The sequence below is a fragment of the Misgurnus anguillicaudatus genome, chromosome 21 (genome assembly GCF_027580225.2).
Source record: "Misgurnus anguillicaudatus chromosome 21, ASM2758022v2, whole genome shotgun sequence".
Lineage (NCBI taxonomy): Eukaryota > Metazoa > Chordata > Actinopteri > Cypriniformes > Cobitidae > Misgurnus > Misgurnus anguillicaudatus.
The window spans coordinates 46,125,948-46,145,708 of record NC_073357.2 but is presented as its reverse complement, the minus strand read 5'-3'; the positions used below and the strand labels follow the sequence as shown (position 1 = coordinate 46,145,708).

At 37.6% G+C, this 19,761-nt stretch overlaps 1 protein-coding gene across 1 annotated transcript; it reads left to right on the top strand.

Moving 5' to 3' along the window:
- Positions 1–653: 653 nt before the first annotated feature.
- znf280d (zinc finger protein 280D) lies at positions 654–19,257 on the top strand. Its single transcript, XM_055209746.2, has 18 exons — positions 654–795; positions 1,430–1,592; positions 1,688–1,905; positions 2,022–2,124; positions 2,226–2,474; positions 4,420–4,482; positions 4,582–4,661; positions 5,653–5,888; positions 9,978–10,135; positions 10,481–10,581; positions 10,655–10,801; positions 14,195–14,329; positions 14,415–14,629; positions 14,705–14,845; positions 14,931–14,993; positions 15,091–15,209; positions 15,292–15,319; positions 18,215–19,257. Exons 2-18 carry the CDS (start codon positions 1,430–1,432, stop codon positions 18,669–18,671), a joined length of 2,676 nt encoding a protein of 891 aa, XP_055065721.2. The 5' UTR covers positions 654–795; the 3' UTR covers positions 18,672–19,257.
- The last annotated feature ends 504 nt before the right edge of the window (positions 19,258–19,761 follow it).

The window sequence follows — 19,761 nt, the reverse complement described above, 5'->3', positions numbered from 1 at the left end:
TGATTATGGTTCACAATATTTTTATGATTATTTTTTACCAATTTAATAGGTCTAATAGTTCTGCATTTAAAAAAATAGGCTATTAATCACAAAATCGTACGATATAAGCCATAAGTGGTCTAAAGTAGACATTCACATTTAACTTTAAAAATATAGAGAAGGATATGCTCTATATAATAAATTGTTTTGTTTTTATAGGACACATTGAAAGAAACCTAACCCTTCACAAAACTCATAGTGCCACCTGTTGGTCAAAATAAACAGTCGTTAATTAAGTCTGTCCCGTGTCCACACAAAAAGTTGTCACATGCCTGTTTAAATTAGATAATAACAGGATAATACAATGTAATTGTTATGTTTTAAAGCAAGCACTTCAGAAAACGTATCAATCTTTCAGTTTTTCAGTACACCCCGCTCCATTAATGTTATTCAAGTACAAGCTTTTAGGATATCTTTACAGAGATATAAAGAAATCTATATATAGATTTTATGGTGAATTTTCCTTTAAATTTTAAGTCTTATTAATGTAAGAAGGTTGTTTTCACTTGTTTTGCAGTGGCTGCTTAATTAATTAATTTATTACTTATATTATTTATTGTTCATTTTAAGTTCTACATTTTCAGTGTTATGAAAAACTAAGATCTTAAAGAGGTGAAAAGACTTGAATTTTTAGGAGATTGGAGATGGTCTTAACAATAGTCCCTCTTTTTTCCCATGAGCCACCGCGCTTCATGCCGCCGTGAGTGCATCTGAATCACACTGATGTTGTTTGTAAATAATCCAAGATTTTAAAAGGTGAGGTGCATGTTTTAACCCCACCGTTTGCACGTTTTATATCAAAACTAAACCACCGAACATTTACATCTTGCTTACCGACTACGTTTCGAAGCTTCTTACTAGTTTCTTTGATTTTTAGCCTGTTAGCAGCTAGACATAAAAGCAGACCTCCTAAAGGATTTCTTAATATCATGCTAAATAGAGAGCATATGCATGAACGTTTTATATGATTTAATATTAATGTGCTTCTTACCTAACTGCAATTTGATTTTTAGTAATAAAAGATTTCCGTGATAACGCGGTGTATCTGCATTAGCATGTTAGCCAGCCTGTGCCCGCAGTAACAGTAGCTCATAGTCTCGTGTGCTTCAGATGGTTTACCGAGTTCGCTTCAAAATGGTTTGCTTAACGTTATAAACTTTACACACTAACTAGCCTGCATCTGTATCGTCTCCTGTGTGCAGCAAAGATCATTTGAAGAGTTCAGGAGATTTTATATTGCACTTTTGTTTTCCTCAATCACTGTTTCTTGGTGGTTTAATTGTTTGTTTAGGCCCAGTTTATGGTGAACTGTCTTGAAGTCATTTGTATGGAAATTATTTGGTTACATCTGCCACAAAACATTGTATCACTGATATATTCTTATTACCAGATGTCGGAGCTGTTTATGGAGTGTGAGGAGGAGGAGTTGGCGCCATGGCAAAAGGCAATACCTGAAATCAATCTGATTGATGATGATGATGAAGATGATGATGATGAACCAATATTTGTTGGTGAAATCTGTAGCTCTAAGCCTACAGTCAACACAAAGCCGAGTATGACTATTAATTTATTTGCACATAATCCTTTAATTTGCTTTAACCGCAATCTGGATATTGATTATTGTGTTTCTGATTCTTGTGAAAATCAGGGGTTGGTAACCAGCAGAACCAGCGTAACGTTACGGTTCAAAAGCCCCCAACGTTGGTGTCGCCACAAAAGACTCTACAGGCCCAATTGAACTCTGCTAGGGTTGCTTCAACTCCTACCATCATGGTCAGAGGTCCAGCCCCATCTGCAGGCAACCCAGTTCTCATACCGATCAACCCTCCTCAAACAGCCCCTCAACCAATCATTATTAACAATCAGGTATCTTTTCTATGCAAGTCTATCTAAAACTGCCATTTAACCTTTATTGTAAATAAAAGGTTCTGTTTGTTTTATCCTGGTTCTGAATCTCTATTAAACTGTGTTTGCTTAATCAGGGTTACATTGTAGCATCACCTCAGAATCTTAACAGCAACGCTACATTCATCAGCTCTGTGGGGTCACAGTTTCCAGTGGGAACAGCTATTGCTGTTGTTCCAGGTACCAGATGCTTTGTTAACTGATAATATGCCAGTTTTAATACTTAAACTATAGTTTTTGACTATTGGTTTGGATATTTTACATTGTTGTTTCCTGAGCAGCAGGTCAGCAGATAGTACCGCAGATCAGTGCAGTACCACAGCCAGGGGTCATTCACAGGCCTCAGGTGCAACTCATTCAGGACAATGTGGTGACCTTGTCCAATGTACAGGCTCCTGCTGTCCTTTCTCAGCAGTCCCACACCACTCCAGACCAGCGCCCCGTGCGGGTCCCGCAAAACAAAGTGGGCATAATTCCAGCAAGCGTAGCCAAGCAGAAAACCACATCACCACAGTCTATGAACAACAGAGGTGTGTATGTTTTTATTGCATTGGTCTTATCGGTTTATCCACTAGCCTATGATTGAAAGGAACACTAAAAAAATATCCAAATCATCTTATCTAGATTAGTTATGTACCAGCATGAATGTGAGGGGTAATTTCAGAGTTTTTGTTGTCCTCTAGTTTGCTTGTCATGTCACCTGTTTGCATTTATCATAAAGCATCTGTCACGTTTATGTTTTATACTTTAGACTAAATCGCACTAAATGAACAACTTAAACTGCTCTAGTTTTAATTTTGTTAAAAAAAGTAGTCTAAAGAAGTTTGTCATTTACGCATTTGGCAGATGCTTTATCCAAAGTGACTTGCAGTGCATTACAAGGTATATATTATAATCAGTATGTGTGTTCCTTGGGTTTGAACCAGTGACCTGTTGCACTGCTAAAGCAATGCTCTACAATTGAGCAATACAGGGCCATATTTTTTTCTGATCGTACAAATTGGTGACTTTCATGGCTTTTTCACACACGTTAAGACTACCAGATTTACTTTTCATCAAAAAAAGAATGATTTGTATTAAAACATGACATTTTTGGATGATTGAGGCGTTATTGTAAAAAAAAAAAACTTGCAGCGGTTAAAATATCATTTGCTACTGCTTCCATATTGCCTCTAAAACTTAAAGGGATAGTTTACCCAAAAATGAAAATTCTGTCACATTTTTTTCACCCTCATGTTCTAATCTGTGTGAATTTCTTTATTTCTGATATACACAAAGGAAGATATTTTGATAAATGATGGAAGCACACAGCTGATTGCATCCATTGACTTCCATAGTAGGAAAAACAAATATGATGCAATTCAATGTGTACCGTCAACTGTGTGCTTACCATCATTTATCAAAATTTATACCACAGGCCTGTTGAATGCTTTTTTCTGATTGGTTGAAAATGATGATATCGTCCATCGGCACAAACCTAAGCAGAATACTTGACTCCGGTCCTTTTAATTATTTGAAAATTATGCACACCCACCTTGATTTTCGTTGTGCCCACTGATCTATATAAATGACTGGATTGCAACACCCAATTTCGATGCCACTGTGCTTTTATATTCTATTTCTTTTTAAGTTTTCTTTACTTTACAAGTTACTTAAATTTGTTCCGAGTAATAACGCTGATTGTGTACCTTAATGTAAAAAAAAAAATATTTACACCTGTGTCATTAACAGAATGCAGCAGACACACTCACATTAACGTTTTCTATAAATTCCTTATCCTGCCCGATTAAAACATGAACATTGCAAATAACATCAGAATTAACAATTAATTTACATACACATATCCTACAACTTCCCGTATTTTCTGGACTATAAGTGGCACTTTTTTCAGTTTGGCTGGTCCTGCTACTTCTAGTCAGGTGCGACTTGTCAGTATGAATTAATTTTGACATATATGAACTAAGAGACAACATTACTGTCTACTCTACAGCCTTGAGAGTCCGCTTTATGCTGCTTCTGTATTTATGTAGTTTAATGGATTCAGTGATGTGGAATGACGAGCCTGCAAACTTGATGCTCATTGGCTTGTTCTGTTCATTTAGCCTATTCAGCCTTCCAGGAATGTTCTGTATGCTATTGTGTATTGGGTAAATAACTGATAATGTTACATTAACGTACAGACATCTATTCAGCCTGCTGTTCTGTGTGCTATTTTTAGTTGAATAACTTGCCTTTCCAGATTAAATATCTGTTCTTCAGCTTGGATTTTGTGAAATAATTTTCTAAATAAATGCGACGTGTAGTCCATTGCGACTTATAAATGTTTTTTCTTCATGACACATTTTTGATTGATGCAACTTATACTCTGGAGCGACTTATAGTCCGGAAAATATGGTAATCTTGTGTGACTGATGCGCTGTAAAGCGGGTGAATTTCTCTGCGATGGCTTCACCTCTTTATTTTTGTGACCCACAGATAATGGCACTGTGAAAACTGACACAAACAACAGTGTGTCCAAAAAAGGAAACGTTGACATGGGTAAGTGTTTGTCAGTTATGCATTATTGAATTACCAGTAAACAAGAAGATATGTTCATTTTGCTTATCTTTGTTTTTTGTTGATCATTGACAATTATAGAGACGCAGTTTCCCTTCAAAAAGAAATGTCCAAAGTGTCCGAATATGTTTGGGGTTCAGCAATTAAAAATACATATGAAGGTTTGTATGTTTCCTACTTAAAAATTATTTTCACAATAGCAAGAATATTGTTGAGTTAAAGGATTAGTCCATTTTCTAAAAAAATTTTTTTTTAATAGACTTTAATGGACCCCAACACTTTACAGTTTTAAGCAGTTTAAAATTGCAGTTTCAACGCAGCTTCAAAGGACTCATAAGGGTCAATCCCAAACGAGGCATAAGGGTCTTATCTAGCGAAACGATTGTCATTTTTGACAAGAAAAATAAAAAATATGCACTTTTAAACCACAACTTCTCATCTTCCTCCGGTCCTGTGACGTTCCAGCACGACCTCACGCAATTGCTTAATGATGTCGAAAGGTCACGTGTTACATATATAAAACGCACATTTGCGGACCATTTTAAACAATAAACTGACACTAAGACATTAATTAGTGTCATTACACATACAGCAACGTCAGAACGGTCTTCTTTCTCCATGCTTGTAAACACTGGGGCGTAGTTTCAATATGTCATCAGTGACCTCTTGATGTGATGACATATAATGTGAGGTCGCGCTGGCACGTCACACGACCGGAGGAAGATGAGAAGTTGTGGTATAAAAGTGCATATTTTTTATTTTTCTTGCCAAAAATGACAATCGTTTCACTAGATAAGACCCTTATGCCTCATTTGAGATCGTTTAGAGTCCTTTGAAACTGCAATTTCAAACTGTATTAAAACTGTTAAGTGTTGGGGTCCATTAAAGTCCATTAAAATGAGAAAAATCCTGGAATGTTTTCCTCGAAAAACATAATTTCTTCTTGACTGAACAAAGAAAGACATCAACATTTTGGATGACATGGTGGTGAGTAAATTATCTGGATTTTTTTAAGAAAATGGACTAATCCTTTAAGGTCAGACAAACCAAAATGTAAATGTTAAGATCTAGACTGCTATAATATGGCAGATCAAATTCAAGAAACCTTAATGTTGAGATGTTATGACGCTCATCTCACTCATCTTTTTTTAGGTTTGCTGCCCTGAATTGTTGGACTCTGTGTTTCCTTCAACATCAAAACCTGACAAACAAGCCACAGCTATTATAGCAAAAACAAATGAACTGGACAAAGGCAAACTTATCATGCTGGTTTCAGACTTCTATTATGGGAAGTGTGAAGGGGACTTCTCTCTGATGTCGAAAACTAAGACCCCCGCCACTACCTTCAAGTGTAACAGCTGTTTAAAAATGCTCAAGAACAATATCAGGTATTCAAAACAATGTGCAACACTCCAGACTACAGGTTATGCGGTTTATGTTCTGTGAGATTTTGTTCTGCACAGAAACAACATCCAAAGTGCGCAGCCAAGTATGTGTGCAGCTTAGAGGGAACATTGCTCATGAGAGCCATTAGCTACAGGAGCCCAGAGATGGAGAGAACATGATTTAAAAAAAGAGACAAGAGAGAATCAGCCATTCTCAGACCCCATCACCCGATTCCCCCTCAGATGGATGACATTATCAGACCCCCGCTCCCTCTTGGGGCCCCGGATGAATAATGGAGGGTAGTTTGGCTGCTATAAGAACTGTTCCTGTGATTAAATAACTTTACTCAGCCACGGCGTGAGAAAAGCCTCAGTAAGCTTCTTTTAATGGGGAGGAGCGTTCGCTGCGCACCCCAAGTTCTGGCAACGGGGGTCACAGTTCAGCCGCATAAAAATCCCTATTAGGGGAGCTGAGGTTGCAGAATGTGCTGACTGAAAAATGGGCCGCTTCATGTCAGGGCGCCAGTGGCAGACGAGGCAAAGCGGCTAGAGGCAGTCTGCGAATCACATCATTAAACAAAATAAAAAGGCCAGTATAATTGCTGGCATTATAATGCCTATTATGCACAGTTAGAATGTGAACTTTAAGTAGACTGTTTGCTAATTTGTCTCCCCAAAGCCCATGGGAGCACAAGTGCTTCAGGAGTACACACAAACACAGACCCTGAACTGCTAAAAGGTGACACTTAACAGGAAGTGTTTGAAATTCAGCTAATTACATTAAACCGTACGTACGTTTTATGTCATATTCCCAGAGGACATTGCACATTAGCAAGTTTGGCATTTTACTCTTCCTTCAGACGTCTTTGAAGAATTAAGGTTTGTGAATAGATAGTTAAAGCCACTTCTCATCCCTCTGATTCCCGTGTAATTTATAGACGAAGCTGGAGTTTGTTAAAATAGGGCATGAACTTTGGCTGCATCCTCTAAAACGGCATGATTCACGATGCTCTGGGGATGCTGCCTGTCTTTTTTTAGTTGCCTTTTGAAGGGCAAACGGCAACTCCGCTCCTCCGAGAGCAGACACCTTGTAGTGGTTTACCTGTTTGAATGTTATACATCTGTTTGAGATTCACTTCCTCGCACATGAAAGGATTCTTGTTTAGTTCTCACATCTTTGTCAGAGGCGAAGTGTCAGACTGATTCTCCCCAGACAGCAGGTGTCTGTTGGGAGAGCCATTTAAGTCACAGTGTCATTAATGTCACAGGTTGCAGGTGTCCCCTGTGACGTTTGACTTTTTGTGTGTTGTGGTGGTGTCCCACTAGCCGATTTAACTAAACTTTGTTCGGGGGCGTCATACAGGGTTCCCACGGGTTCTTGAATCCTTGAAAGTTTGTGAATCTGGGGGAAATAATTCAAGGCCCTGGGAAAAAAAGGTTTAGAGTTTTATGGATAAAAATCCATATTATTTCCTGTGTAGTGTAGGATAGTATCATAAAATTTCTAGCATGTTAAGCACATGTGCTAAACTGTTTGCTTTAAATGCTTTTATCTTCTGTATGCGAATGTTGATTCATACCAAAATGCTTTTTTGCATAGTTGTGTTTGACATGTGAAAACATCTCGGGTTACGTATGTAACTGTTGTTCCCTGAGAAGGGAACGAGATGCTGCGTCCCCTTGCCATACTTCCTGTGTCCCTGTAACTCCGTCTTTATATTTCAGATAGTGATATACTTCCTGGCTCCCGCGTCACCCTGTCTTTGTCATTTAGCCTCACTATTGGTTGAATTTGATTTACACATTCAGACGCACTTACCCCTGGAAGCTTTCCCAAAGTGTCACCGCAGTGACGCAGCACGAGTTCCCTTAAAAGGAAATTGTAACAATGTATCCTAAAGGGTAACATGATGTAGCCTTGTTCTCACTTGAAATGTGTCCCCTTTAGTCATTAAATTTAAGGGTATTGGACCTGGAAAGTCCTTGAAAGGTCCTTGAATTTGAAGTTACCTAAGGTGTGGGAACCCTGGACATACACAGCAACTGTTTTTGCTACAGTTTCTTTTGTTGCATTCACTAATTAATGACGCTTTTCCATTACATAGTACCCCATGGGTTGGGTTGGCTTATTTTTGGGGGCTTTTCTACTGGGTAAAGTACGTAGTACCCGATACCTTTTTAGTACCACCTCTGTTGAGGTTCTAAGCGAGCTGAGCTGATACTAAAATGTGAAAAAGCTGTAGATCACTGATTGAGAAAATCGTCACTACCAGCGTCATTGCTAGGGCTGGGCAAAAAAATAGATTTTCCGATTAAACATTTTTTTTTAAACGTGGTCGAATCAGAATCGATTCTCAAAGGGCAGAATCGGTTTTTTTCCATATTTTTTCTGCAAACATTGAACGTAAGATTAACGTTATCTAATTACTTATCTTCTTCACTAGATGTCACCCTCTTTTTTGCCTTGTGCGATGTTACCAAGGAGCGAGAGGGCGAGTCTGTCATTCAATCATTCAGTGCTTAAAATGGTGGTTTTAGGTGCTTCAACGACGTTGATGGCACCTTCACATAAAAAGTAAGCAGTATGGAAGCATTTTAGATTTCGCAAGCAAGACGACTACGGTAGTGTTGTGGCTTTTAATTTCTTTTTATTAATTACCCACTTGTAAACTTATGTTGACTGTTATTTTTTATTAATATAGTATTTGTATTAAATCTATATTCATTGAGTTGAATCGAGAATCGAGTATATAAACCGTCCCGAGAACCGGAATCGAACATTTAATCGAGAATCGAAAACGAATCGATTTGGTAGCTTGTGAATCGAAATTGAATCGATCTGGAACATTTGAATCGATACCCAGCCCTAGTCATTGCTAAGAGCAAGATTAGCTTTATCTTCGTGCTTGCGCTGTCTCGAGCAAGCCTGTTGTCATCTGTGCTTTGTTGTAAGTTACCAAACTCCTTTTTACCGGTGAAAAAACATCCACAGGCTAAGAATCAGGAACACCATACCAGTGTTTTCCTTGCGGTTTGTGGCGGCACATCCGCGATGTGCACGGCCGCATGTCGACTGACACCACAGAAACTGTCATGTGAGACAGATGTGGTGATAAACGCAATTTTGAATTAGTTGCAGAGTGACAAATAAATGAATGTATGGGAAACACTGCATTCCAACGATGCTCGCTCCCGCTTTTTGTATGATGTCACAGCAGTAGGCAGCGCAAATATAATGACACGCCTATATTCCCTCCAACTCTGAAGTGTTACTAGCTAACCAAGCCAAAGTGAGGCGAGCTCACCCAACCGGACCTGTGGGGTACTATGCAATGGAAAATCGCCATAAGAAACCCAGTGAAAGCATGCCATAGGAAAAAAATGTGCTGTAGGCATGCCAGAAAGGTTAATATTGTGACCCTGCCTGTGAAAATCCAGCTGAAGTAATTTTAGCGATTTACTGTTTTCCCCATAGTCATCCTATATCATGTAAAGAACGTTGTGAAAATATAACCTTGATATCTTTAATATTAACTGGGTAAGGTCGTGTCAGAGATATTAATAATTAAAATCTAAACCTTGATGGTCTAAATCTCTAAAAAAATTAGTTTAAAGGCGGAGTGCACAATGTTTGAAAGCCAATGTTGATATTTGAAATCACCTAAACAAACACGCCCCTACCCCAATAGAATCTGGACCTTCTTTTAAAAGACCCGCCCCACACATACGCAACCCTTCAAGGATGTTGATTAGTAGACACGCTCCTTACTGCTGATTGACTATAAGTGTGTTTTGGTAGTCGGCCCGTCTCCTTTTCCAAAGCGTTTTTCAAACATTGTGCACTCCGCCTTTAAGACTTTAGCCTGGATTTCACAGACGGGTCACAAATGCAAGCTGATCTTACTTCACTTTTTATAGTAAATTAAATGTAAGTAAAAACATGCATGATTAACATGGATATTTTTTATGTGTGGATCAAATCCATGTAGGAAAGTGGCTTTTCAGTTCTTCACCGTGAAAAGAAGCTCATTGATCTCTTGAGTCCACCTCACTAACTGACTCCCTCATCCTGCTGTCATCTTTCTTGCTCAGGTTCATGAATCACATGAAGCATCACCTGGAGTTGGAGAAGCAGAACAGTGAGAGCTGGGAAAGTCACACTACATGTCAACACTGTTACCGACAATACTCTACTCCCTTTCAACTCCAGTGTCATATAGAGAGTGCCCACAGTCCCTTTGAGTCCTCCAGTAAGTCAGCAAATCTCTACCAAAATTACAGCACATTGCTGCTTTTTAGTTACCGTTTATTACCTTAGAATGAGCGTTTTTACACACACTCCCCTTACATTGAAGTCCCCATTTTCTGCCACCATGTTTCTACAGTAGTCCTAAAGGGGCTTTTCTGCAGAGAGCATTTTGCCTCAGACGATGACATGTTTGTCCTGTGGCGGCTACCATAGCGTCTCTATGCGTTTTAAAAGGAAGTGAGATGTGGACTGAGCCGTTGGTTGCAATTCACAGTCTCGCCACTAGATGCCGCTAAGAAAGTACACGGTGGATCTTTAAATGAAACGTTGTGTTGTCTTTCCACAGCCAACTGTAAAATATGCGAATTGGCTTTTGAGACTGAACAAGTTCTTCTGGAGCACATGAGGGACAATCACAAACCTGGAGAGATGCCTTATGTCTGTCAGGTAAAGCTGCTGCTTTGCTCAGTATATTTGTCATTTCATATGCTTGTATCTCACTAGTTTTTCTTTTTTAAAGGTCTGTAACTACAGGTCGTCTTTCTTCTCTGATGTGGATACCCATTTCCGCACAGTTCACGAAAACACTAAAGACCTGCTTTGTCCCTTCTGCCTAAAAGTTCTTCGCAGTGGACATATGTTCATGCAACACTACATGAGGCATCAAGTAAGTGTAGGACTTCCTTTGTGGATTTTGTTTATAAAATTAGGATTTGCGTATTATAGTTGTGTGTAGGTCCTACGGCGTAGCCGAGACAGCGTAGGTTCCGCATCGGTTTTCATTTATACTTTTGCATCAATGTCTGCGTCGACGTGCAAACACGCGCACAACACTGGTAGGCAGTATCCACGCGTGTAACCACAGTAGCAGCGCGACCGTCAATGAGCTTGTTTACATGCACACCAATTATGCGATTATAATGGGATTTTGGCAATACTGCGATTATACCTTACCTCATGTAAACGCAATAATTCGATAAAAATAATGCGATTAAGCTCATAATCGCAGTAAGTATAATCGCATTAAAGGAGGTGGCGTACGTCGTTTATAATCGCAGTATGTATCCATGTAAATGCTTTAATCGCATTTATACCGCACTAACTGAAGTGCGCGTGTGTTTCAGTCACGCACCTTAACCACAAATTCGTTTTAAATTGACATTAGGAAGTTTTACATGAACTCTGACAACACGACTCGCTGTCAGCAGCCTGCCTTCATTCAGAAACAGCTCAAATAACATGACAGCAGTGTATAAAACCTTTAAGGGACATTATAACGATAATTATAACGATAAATATATTAGTGACCACATCATAATGACAACTTCATGCTAATTCGCTCAACGAGCGCTGCATTACCTAATATTGGATATTTCTTTTTTGTTTACATGTCACTGAATATGTACATATGCTGTTCTTGTTGCATTTACAAAGCGGGAAACCAGCAGATGTCCTCAACTCGCTGCGTTTCGCGTAACTAAACAATGAATGTTGTAGTTCGTGTAATAATATCTTACCTTTTGGCGTAGTCAGTGTAATAGAAAAATTCAGCAACTGCATCAGCGCTGGATACCTGAGGTAATTTTATGTTATAGACCTCACCTCAGCAATGAATGAGCTTTCTACTGCATTTTAAGTGCGTGTGCACTTCACGTTCAAATAGATTTGATTGGCTGTCAATGGTTTATCGTTCATCATGTGCCAAAATCGCTATCGTTATAGTTGTTGTGTGAGCTCTGCTATTATCTTTAATATAAAACGATTTTTAAAACTATATTTTTATATCGTTTTAATGTGAACGCCCTTTACAGGCACTGTCATATTTATATCTTCATCACGGCACCGGATAATGAAATACATCTATAACAACGTGTTTGTCATTTAACGTAAGTAAATTAAAACAGTGGACCATATATGTGAGTTCATCATTTGTGCTCTGCATTGGGTTATGTGAATAATCCGAAAATAAAAACTGCATGTAAACTGGAGTAAAGAGGTTAGCTCCAGTCATGTAAACATCTTACTGCGATTAAGACCTTACTCGCATTATTGGAAATAATCGCATTATTGGTGTGCATGTAAACGAGCTGAATGAAGAAGCAGCTTGGCAAGTTAACCCACAAACGAAGAAGAAACAGCAACTTGTTGTGTATGATTTGAGAAGACAAGCAATGATGGAAGTAAATTAACAGCGTTTTTTAACCTGACAGGAGGGGTTCTGGTGGACCAATGACAGCGCTTGTGGTCCATGTAGAACTGACGTGCTGTTAAAAATTTTGGGAGGTTACAGGCTACGGATAACCTACGGCGTAGAGCTTACGCACGACTATAAATCGGGCTTTACTATCTAGATTTACATTTATGCATTTGGCAGATGCTTTTAAATAAAGCCACTTACAGTGGATTCAAGGTATTCAACCAGTTTGTGTGTTCTCTGGAAATTGAACCATGACCTTGGAGCTGCAAGCGCTATACTCTACCAATTGAACAAGAAGAATACTGCTATAAACCTAAGACTGTATGTTATGTCTTTTTGACATGCTCTTGGACAGGGCTTCATCTGTTTCTTTGTCTATGGATTTGGGACTCGAGACTTTGCTGATATTAAGTCAGCACATTGGCTCTCACTCCAAGGTTGGATTGATTCACTTGTCTGCCGAACACCTTGGTGCAATATATAACAGTCTGACAGTGGCGGCCTACTCTCTTTGCTTTCCCTGGTTATTCCTTAAGGGCTTTTCCCTGGCAACAGCAAACCAGACCAACCATGAGTAGGGCAAGAGAGAAAAACTTAAGGTCTGGCTTGTATTTAAAAACAATAGGAGTGTACATACAGTATTGGTAAAATGATTGAATGTCTAGTAAGATAAATACGATATAGTTGAATGTGACTTGTTTAGTGCACTATACAAAGTGCTCAGATGCAAAACCCTCTAAGTGCATCTGACATTTTTTCTTGTAAATAAGCATTTTTATTAGACCCTTAAAGGAGCATTTCACCCGTAGAAACATTAATCTTTATTGAAAGTGCATCATATTTGTAGTTGAAATGTAACATACATTTTGAATTTGGTGCCTATTTGACCGAGAAAAGGAGTGTTTGTAGTCTCACCCGCTCAACAAAGATATTGGACTTCCTGCTTTCTATGATGCAAAATGATGCTTTTTACATCATTGAAAGAAGGAAGTGCAACACTGAAATCTGTATTTCTCCTGTCTCAGCGGCAACTGAGGAAATGATGCATGACTATTCAAAAACATGACTGGGGTTCTAACTATACAAAGCTCAATGCAAATGGGTGAAGTGTCCCTTTAAAGGGATAGTTCGGCCAAAAATGATATTAAACCCATGATTTACTCACCTCCAAGCTGTCCGAGATTCATTTGTCCATCATTTTTCAGATGAACACGTTTTCAGTTATTTTAGAAAATGTTTTAGATCTTTCAGTTAATCAAATGTAAAGTTACAGGGTCCACATTCTTCAAGTCCAAAAAATGTGCATCCATCCTTCACAAAATAAATCCAAACGGCTCCAGGATTATAAACAGAGGCCTTCTTAAGGTAATCCGCGCTGTTTTGTTGTAGAAATATCCACATTTAAAACTTTATAAACAAAAATAACTAGCTTCCGGTAACACTGCCATCTTGGACTCCTTTTGTAAAGGATGGATGCACATTTTTTGGACTTGAAGGACGTAGACCCTATAACTTCACATTTAATTAACTGAAAGATCTAAAACATTTTCTAAAATAACTGAAGATGTGTTCATCTGAAAAATGATGGACATATGCATCTTGGACAGCTTGGGGGTGATTAAATCGTGGGTTTAATATAATTTTTGGCCAAACTATCCCTTTAATGGATTCTGCCAACAAAGAGGTATTTCTGAATGGCCTGAGGGTGGGATTACGCAGATTTAAAGCAAAAGTATGTGATGAATGTATAATATGGGCTGAGAGCATTCGGTTAATAACATTATCTGATTTTTGACTGAGGTGGTCGTTTAGGGGCTTTTGCATCTGAGCTTTTCATATGTACTCTCCTGTTGTGTTTTCTAGAAAAAGGGGATTCAAAGATGTGGAAAGTGCAGATTAAATTTTCTCACCTACAAAGAGAAAGTGGAACACAAAACAAACTTCCATCGAACTTATAGGAAGCCAAGGAGCCTTGAAGGGTTGCCCCCAGGAACCAAGGTCTTTTTAAAACAACACATTTTAAATTAAAACACTATTAGCATTGAAATTATATTTAAAAATATACATTTGTTTTGTTTTACAGGTGACGATTCGGGCCTCACTTTTCGGTACGCCTGTGTCTTCTGACAGTTTGAACAAGGCCTTCGTCATATCCACAAGTCCTGAAACAACCAAACAACAAAACAGATCGACAACAAAGACAACCAAATCCAGCCTCAATGGAGGAAAAACAAAACAATCCACAAACCACTTGGTTTTGAGTCGAAGTGTTCACAATAATGAGCTTAAACGATTAAAGTGAGTGTTTCTTATTAGTCACAAATTATGTGTTGTTTTAAGATGAAATATATTGACAGATTATATTCTACACAGACTTCCAAGAGGAGTATATAAGTGTGCGGAGTGTCTCGATGCAATTGTGGATCCCTACGTTCATTACCCTTTATTACTGAAGTGCACCGTATGCAAGTACAGAACAAGTTGCCAGAATGCATTTGGACAGCATATGGTCAGGTAATAAGAAGGGATAGATGAATTCGCAATTCTAAACAAAAGTGGTTGGTTAGATCGACAAACAATGTAATTTTTTTATCTGCAGGTTTCACAGCAGTAATGCAAAAGCACGATCTGGCAAAGTGAAGAAACCTCCGCATGGTATCAGGTAAGTTTGATGTATTATCGTTTTAACAGTGATAAATGGCTTGTTTGAATGTTACTGAACTGTTTTAAGTGAAAGATTTTTCTCTTCTCTTTTCAAGGAGTCTGACGCTGGTGTGTCTCAAGTGTGACTTTTTGGCAGATGCCTCTGGCACTGACCAAATGACTGAACATTTGCTCAACAGGCCAAACCACACCTGCCAGGTCATCTTGGAGCCAGGTATAATATTTGGCTGTGAAGTTTTTGTACTTTTTGTGTTGCAAAGTGCCTTACTTAATTTTTCATTTCTGGCTTTTTAAAGTTGCCAATGGAGGATCAGAAATCGATAGGTGAGAGATCCTTTTTGTATTTATTTATGACCCTGTCTGTAAAATCCTGGTTAAAGTCTCGTAATCTGATTATGAGATTCGGAGCATCAAAGTTTGAGTCTTTGACATGGCCTTACTCAGTCAATATTAAAGATATCAAGGTTATATTTTCAAAGAATGATTATGTAGGATGATTTTATGTAAAAGTAAATCACAAAAACAATGACTTTAGCTGGGGTTTTCACGTATGTGCATCGGCAGTGTTGTGGGTAATGCATTACAAGTAACGCGCATTACGTAATAATATTACTTTTCTGTAGTAACAAATAAAGTAACACATTACTTTATAAATGTACACATTAATATTTGAGTTATGTTTTAAAAAAGTAATGTGAGATACTTTTCAGTTTAATTTATTCAATTTAAAAATAAAATAATGTACTGAATTAAACTGAACATATTAACGTACAGTTATGCACTCTGTGCGCCTGAGCGGGAACAGTTTGAGTCAGAAACTAAGATGGCAAGCCAGAGCTTGACATTTTTGTGATCATAAAAAACGTCTGCAAGGCCTGAAAGAGATCAAGCTTACTTTTTCAAGTAAGGAAAAGTAACGCAAAAGTAACTTAAAAGTAACGTAAGCATTACTTTCCATGAAAAGTAACTAAGTAACGCAATTAGTTACTTTTTTTGGGGAGTAACTTAATATTGTAATGCATTACTTTTAAAAGTTACTTTCCCCAACACTGTGCATTGGTGGACTTTGATGCTATTTATTGGGAAGGAAAATAAAAATATCAGCTGGATTTTTGTATTTATTTGCCATATGTGTAAGCAAGTAGTCATTTTGTAATCAGGATTTTTTGTCTTGCTATTTTTGTTTTGATATTGTCGATTATGGGCAAAATCACAATCACAATTATTTTGGGGGAAACTCGCGATTATTTTACACGGTTACTCCCTGACTTTAAAAACATGCATTTATTTAACCTTCTAGTAAGTAAGTGTTACAATAGGCTACACGTGTCAAAGCAGTGATCCAGCAGCACACAATTTTTATTTTATTTACGCAATAATTGTTTTACCTCGATTATCCTGTTTTTGTAATTGTTTGAATCAAAAAATGAAATTGGAAATCAAAAACAATTAATTACAATGTATTAATTCATTTCACAGTATTGTCTGTCTCATTGAAGAAGCCTCAATGTTCTGGTTTAGCTTTTCTTTGCTCTCTTTGCATAGCACATGATGCATTGGTGTACAATGACACCATATGCTTATTTGTATTTTGTTAAATGTAGAGGTTAGGGCTTTGAAAAGAGTGGAAGTAAAAATAGACTGGGAAGTGTGGCTCGCTCGATTGAGACAAATTACCTTTTCTGATGAAATAGGGGTGTGAATGCAGAGCCCCTGACCTATGAATTGTTTGGAAACATCATTTATAGTGTGAAATGATCTCTATTTTTTCATTAGTGTAATTGGGATGCATATTAAGTGGTATTTGAGAAACCTTACTTAAATTAAGACATGAGTTTTGGCATTAATTAAAGCTGAAGAACAGAATCTTATTAATGTGGACCACAGAAAGGGGTCCTTATGAGTTACTGTGAGGGGGACATTGAAAAATATTTGTACTACTTACTGTTTCTTCCGTCTCTGTTTTAATTGGAAACCTAAAAACTGAACATTTTCTTATGTACCATTATTGTAACTATTGGTCAACCAATATTTATTTATTTATTTTTACCGATATTAAGACTGCTGTTTGGCAGAAATAACACACATGTAATTTCCGTAAGTAAGAGACAAACAGAAAATTTGTGAAACTAAAATTACACCTATTAAAGTACTTAAACATATTTACAAAACAAAATGAATGTGGATCTGAAGTCTCGCGATACAGTTTGAATAAGTGTGTTAAATTAGTTTCGTGATTTGTGTGACACAACATAACGTCATGTTAAAAAGTGAATAATTGTTAGTCATTTAACTGTCTGTCAGATTTTGGATTTACATTGAGTGATACTAAGTGTCTTTACATTAGACACAACAAATTTAAGTAATAGAGAAATTTACTGTTCAATTTCAAAGATTTATCGGCCGATGCAGAAAAAAATCAAAATATTGGCCAATATATTGGTTTATCACTAACTGTAACGTGGTTACAATGAAAAAACTTGCTTGCGTATTATTGTAGTATCATTTGTAGTAAGTTTGATTTATGCTAATTAAAGGGACACTCCACTTTTTTGAAAATATGCTCATTTTCCTGTGTCTGATCTCTGGGTCTGGCGCTACCACTTTTGGCATGGCTTGGCACGGTCCATTGAGTCTGATTATACCATTAGCATCACGCTAAAAAATAACCAAAGAGTTTCAATATTTTTCCTATTTAAAACTTGAATCTTCTGTAGTTACATTGTATACTTAAGAAACATTTTGAAGCTCTTTGGTTATTTTTTAGTGTGATGCTAATGGTCTAATCAGATTCAATGGATTGTGCTAAACTATGCTAGAAGTGGTACTGCCAGACCCGGCGATTAACTGAATGGATTTCAAAACCGTAAAAATCAAATGTTTAACTCTAGGGGGGCTGGAAAATGAGCATATTTTCAAAAGAAGTGAAGTGTCCCTTTAAATTTAGTTTTATGCCGTAATGGCAATTACACATGAGAATTGTGTGAATTACACAAAATAAATCCTAAAGTAACAAAGTAAAACAATTCTGTCATGACATAACAAATTGTCAAATTGCAAAAAGGTCCTAAAGATCATAAAAAAACTGGCTTTATTTTCCTAATTTCTTATATCTTCTAGGTATATATGGCCAAGTCATGTTTCAGTGATTATACCCAACATTGCACCTAACAAGCTTATATTAATATTTCATTTTATTATACTTTCCCCATAATTCAGCTCAATGGATGTCAGTGGAGTCAACAAAGATGACTCTGAACAACTCCTTTCCCTTAAGAACGATAGTGAGATCATAGCAGATGAGACTGAACCAATTCAAGGCACTGAAGAACAGTCTATACCAAACAAGGACGACATAACCACAGAGGATGGGTCACAGGTTCTTGAAACTGAAAATTGTGACCCAGATAAGTTAAAAGATGAGACCGTTGAGACCACACCCAATGTGTCAACAGAGGAATCACCCAGGAGCGTCTCCCCTCATTCACCCTCTGAGGCTCCCGTCAGCCCCCTTTGTCCCCCCACTGACGGAGGTGATGTAACTCCCTCTGACTTTATGTGTATAGCCGATGACTCGGAGTCTATGAACACAGACTCACAACTGGAACCTCTCACTCCATCTAAGGCCCTAGAGGATGACCTCACGGAGAACTCAAAAATGGAGATTGATGGGTAACTGTAACCCAACACAAACAGGAATGATGACTTTGGAGCATTGGAAAACTACAAGCAGCAGAGTTTATCTCAGCTTCTCCTCGTTTTATAAAAAAGCATTAATAGGAACTTTGTATCTGGATCAAGAATGAGATGGAAAGCATATTGTTTGTGTAAAAAGTCTTTACTGTATGAGTCCCATGATACTGTACTTATGTAAAGTTTTAAAACACGGCCTCTTAACCAGAGATGCAAGGGCAGCATTTGTGAATGTTCTTATACGTACAATTATGTTTTTGCCCCACAGTTTTGGTCTTTGATTGGATTCTACAAATGATCACGGTAACCAAATCAGTGCTGATTCAAACACCTCTCTTTACATTTGGTGGTTTAATAAGACCAAGCTCATTAGGTTCTCCGTGTACTGTACTTTGGAACAATACAAATCCTCCTTATTTGTTTATTATAGTTTTTAGAGATTTTTAGTTTTAATGTTTATGTACTACATCAGGCTAGGACCTGAGGGTCATTTCTCCTATTACTTGAGACTGAAAGCAATGTAGAGACTCATTTAATTGTCTTAATCAGAAATAAACTTTTGTAAAGTATGTGTTGTTGTTAAGCATTTGTACTCACAAAAGATATGTTTATTCACAAAATTAATATGTAGTAAGTAATGTTGTCTCAACCTTTATTCAGTTACCCAGATGTTCTCAAACTTTTTTGGCATGTGCCCTCCCTTGGGGTGCATCCTTGGCATTTATGATAAATGTATGTATTTCATAAAACTGGGGCCCCCAGTTTAAGAACGACTGAGGTAACCAATTTAAAGGGATAGTTCACTTTAAAATGAAAATTCTGTCATCCTCATGTTGTTCTAAACCTGTATGAATTTCTTTTTTCTGATGAACACAAAAGAAGATATTTTGAGAAATGATGGTAAACACAGCAGATAGTGACCATTGACTTCCATAGTAGGAAAAAAGATTTTGGAAGTATTGTGATAAATGATGAAGAAAAGATTTTGATAAATGACGGTAAGCACACAGTTGACGGTACCCATTAAATTCCATCAATTTTTTTATTCCTACTATAGAGGTCCATTACTGCTG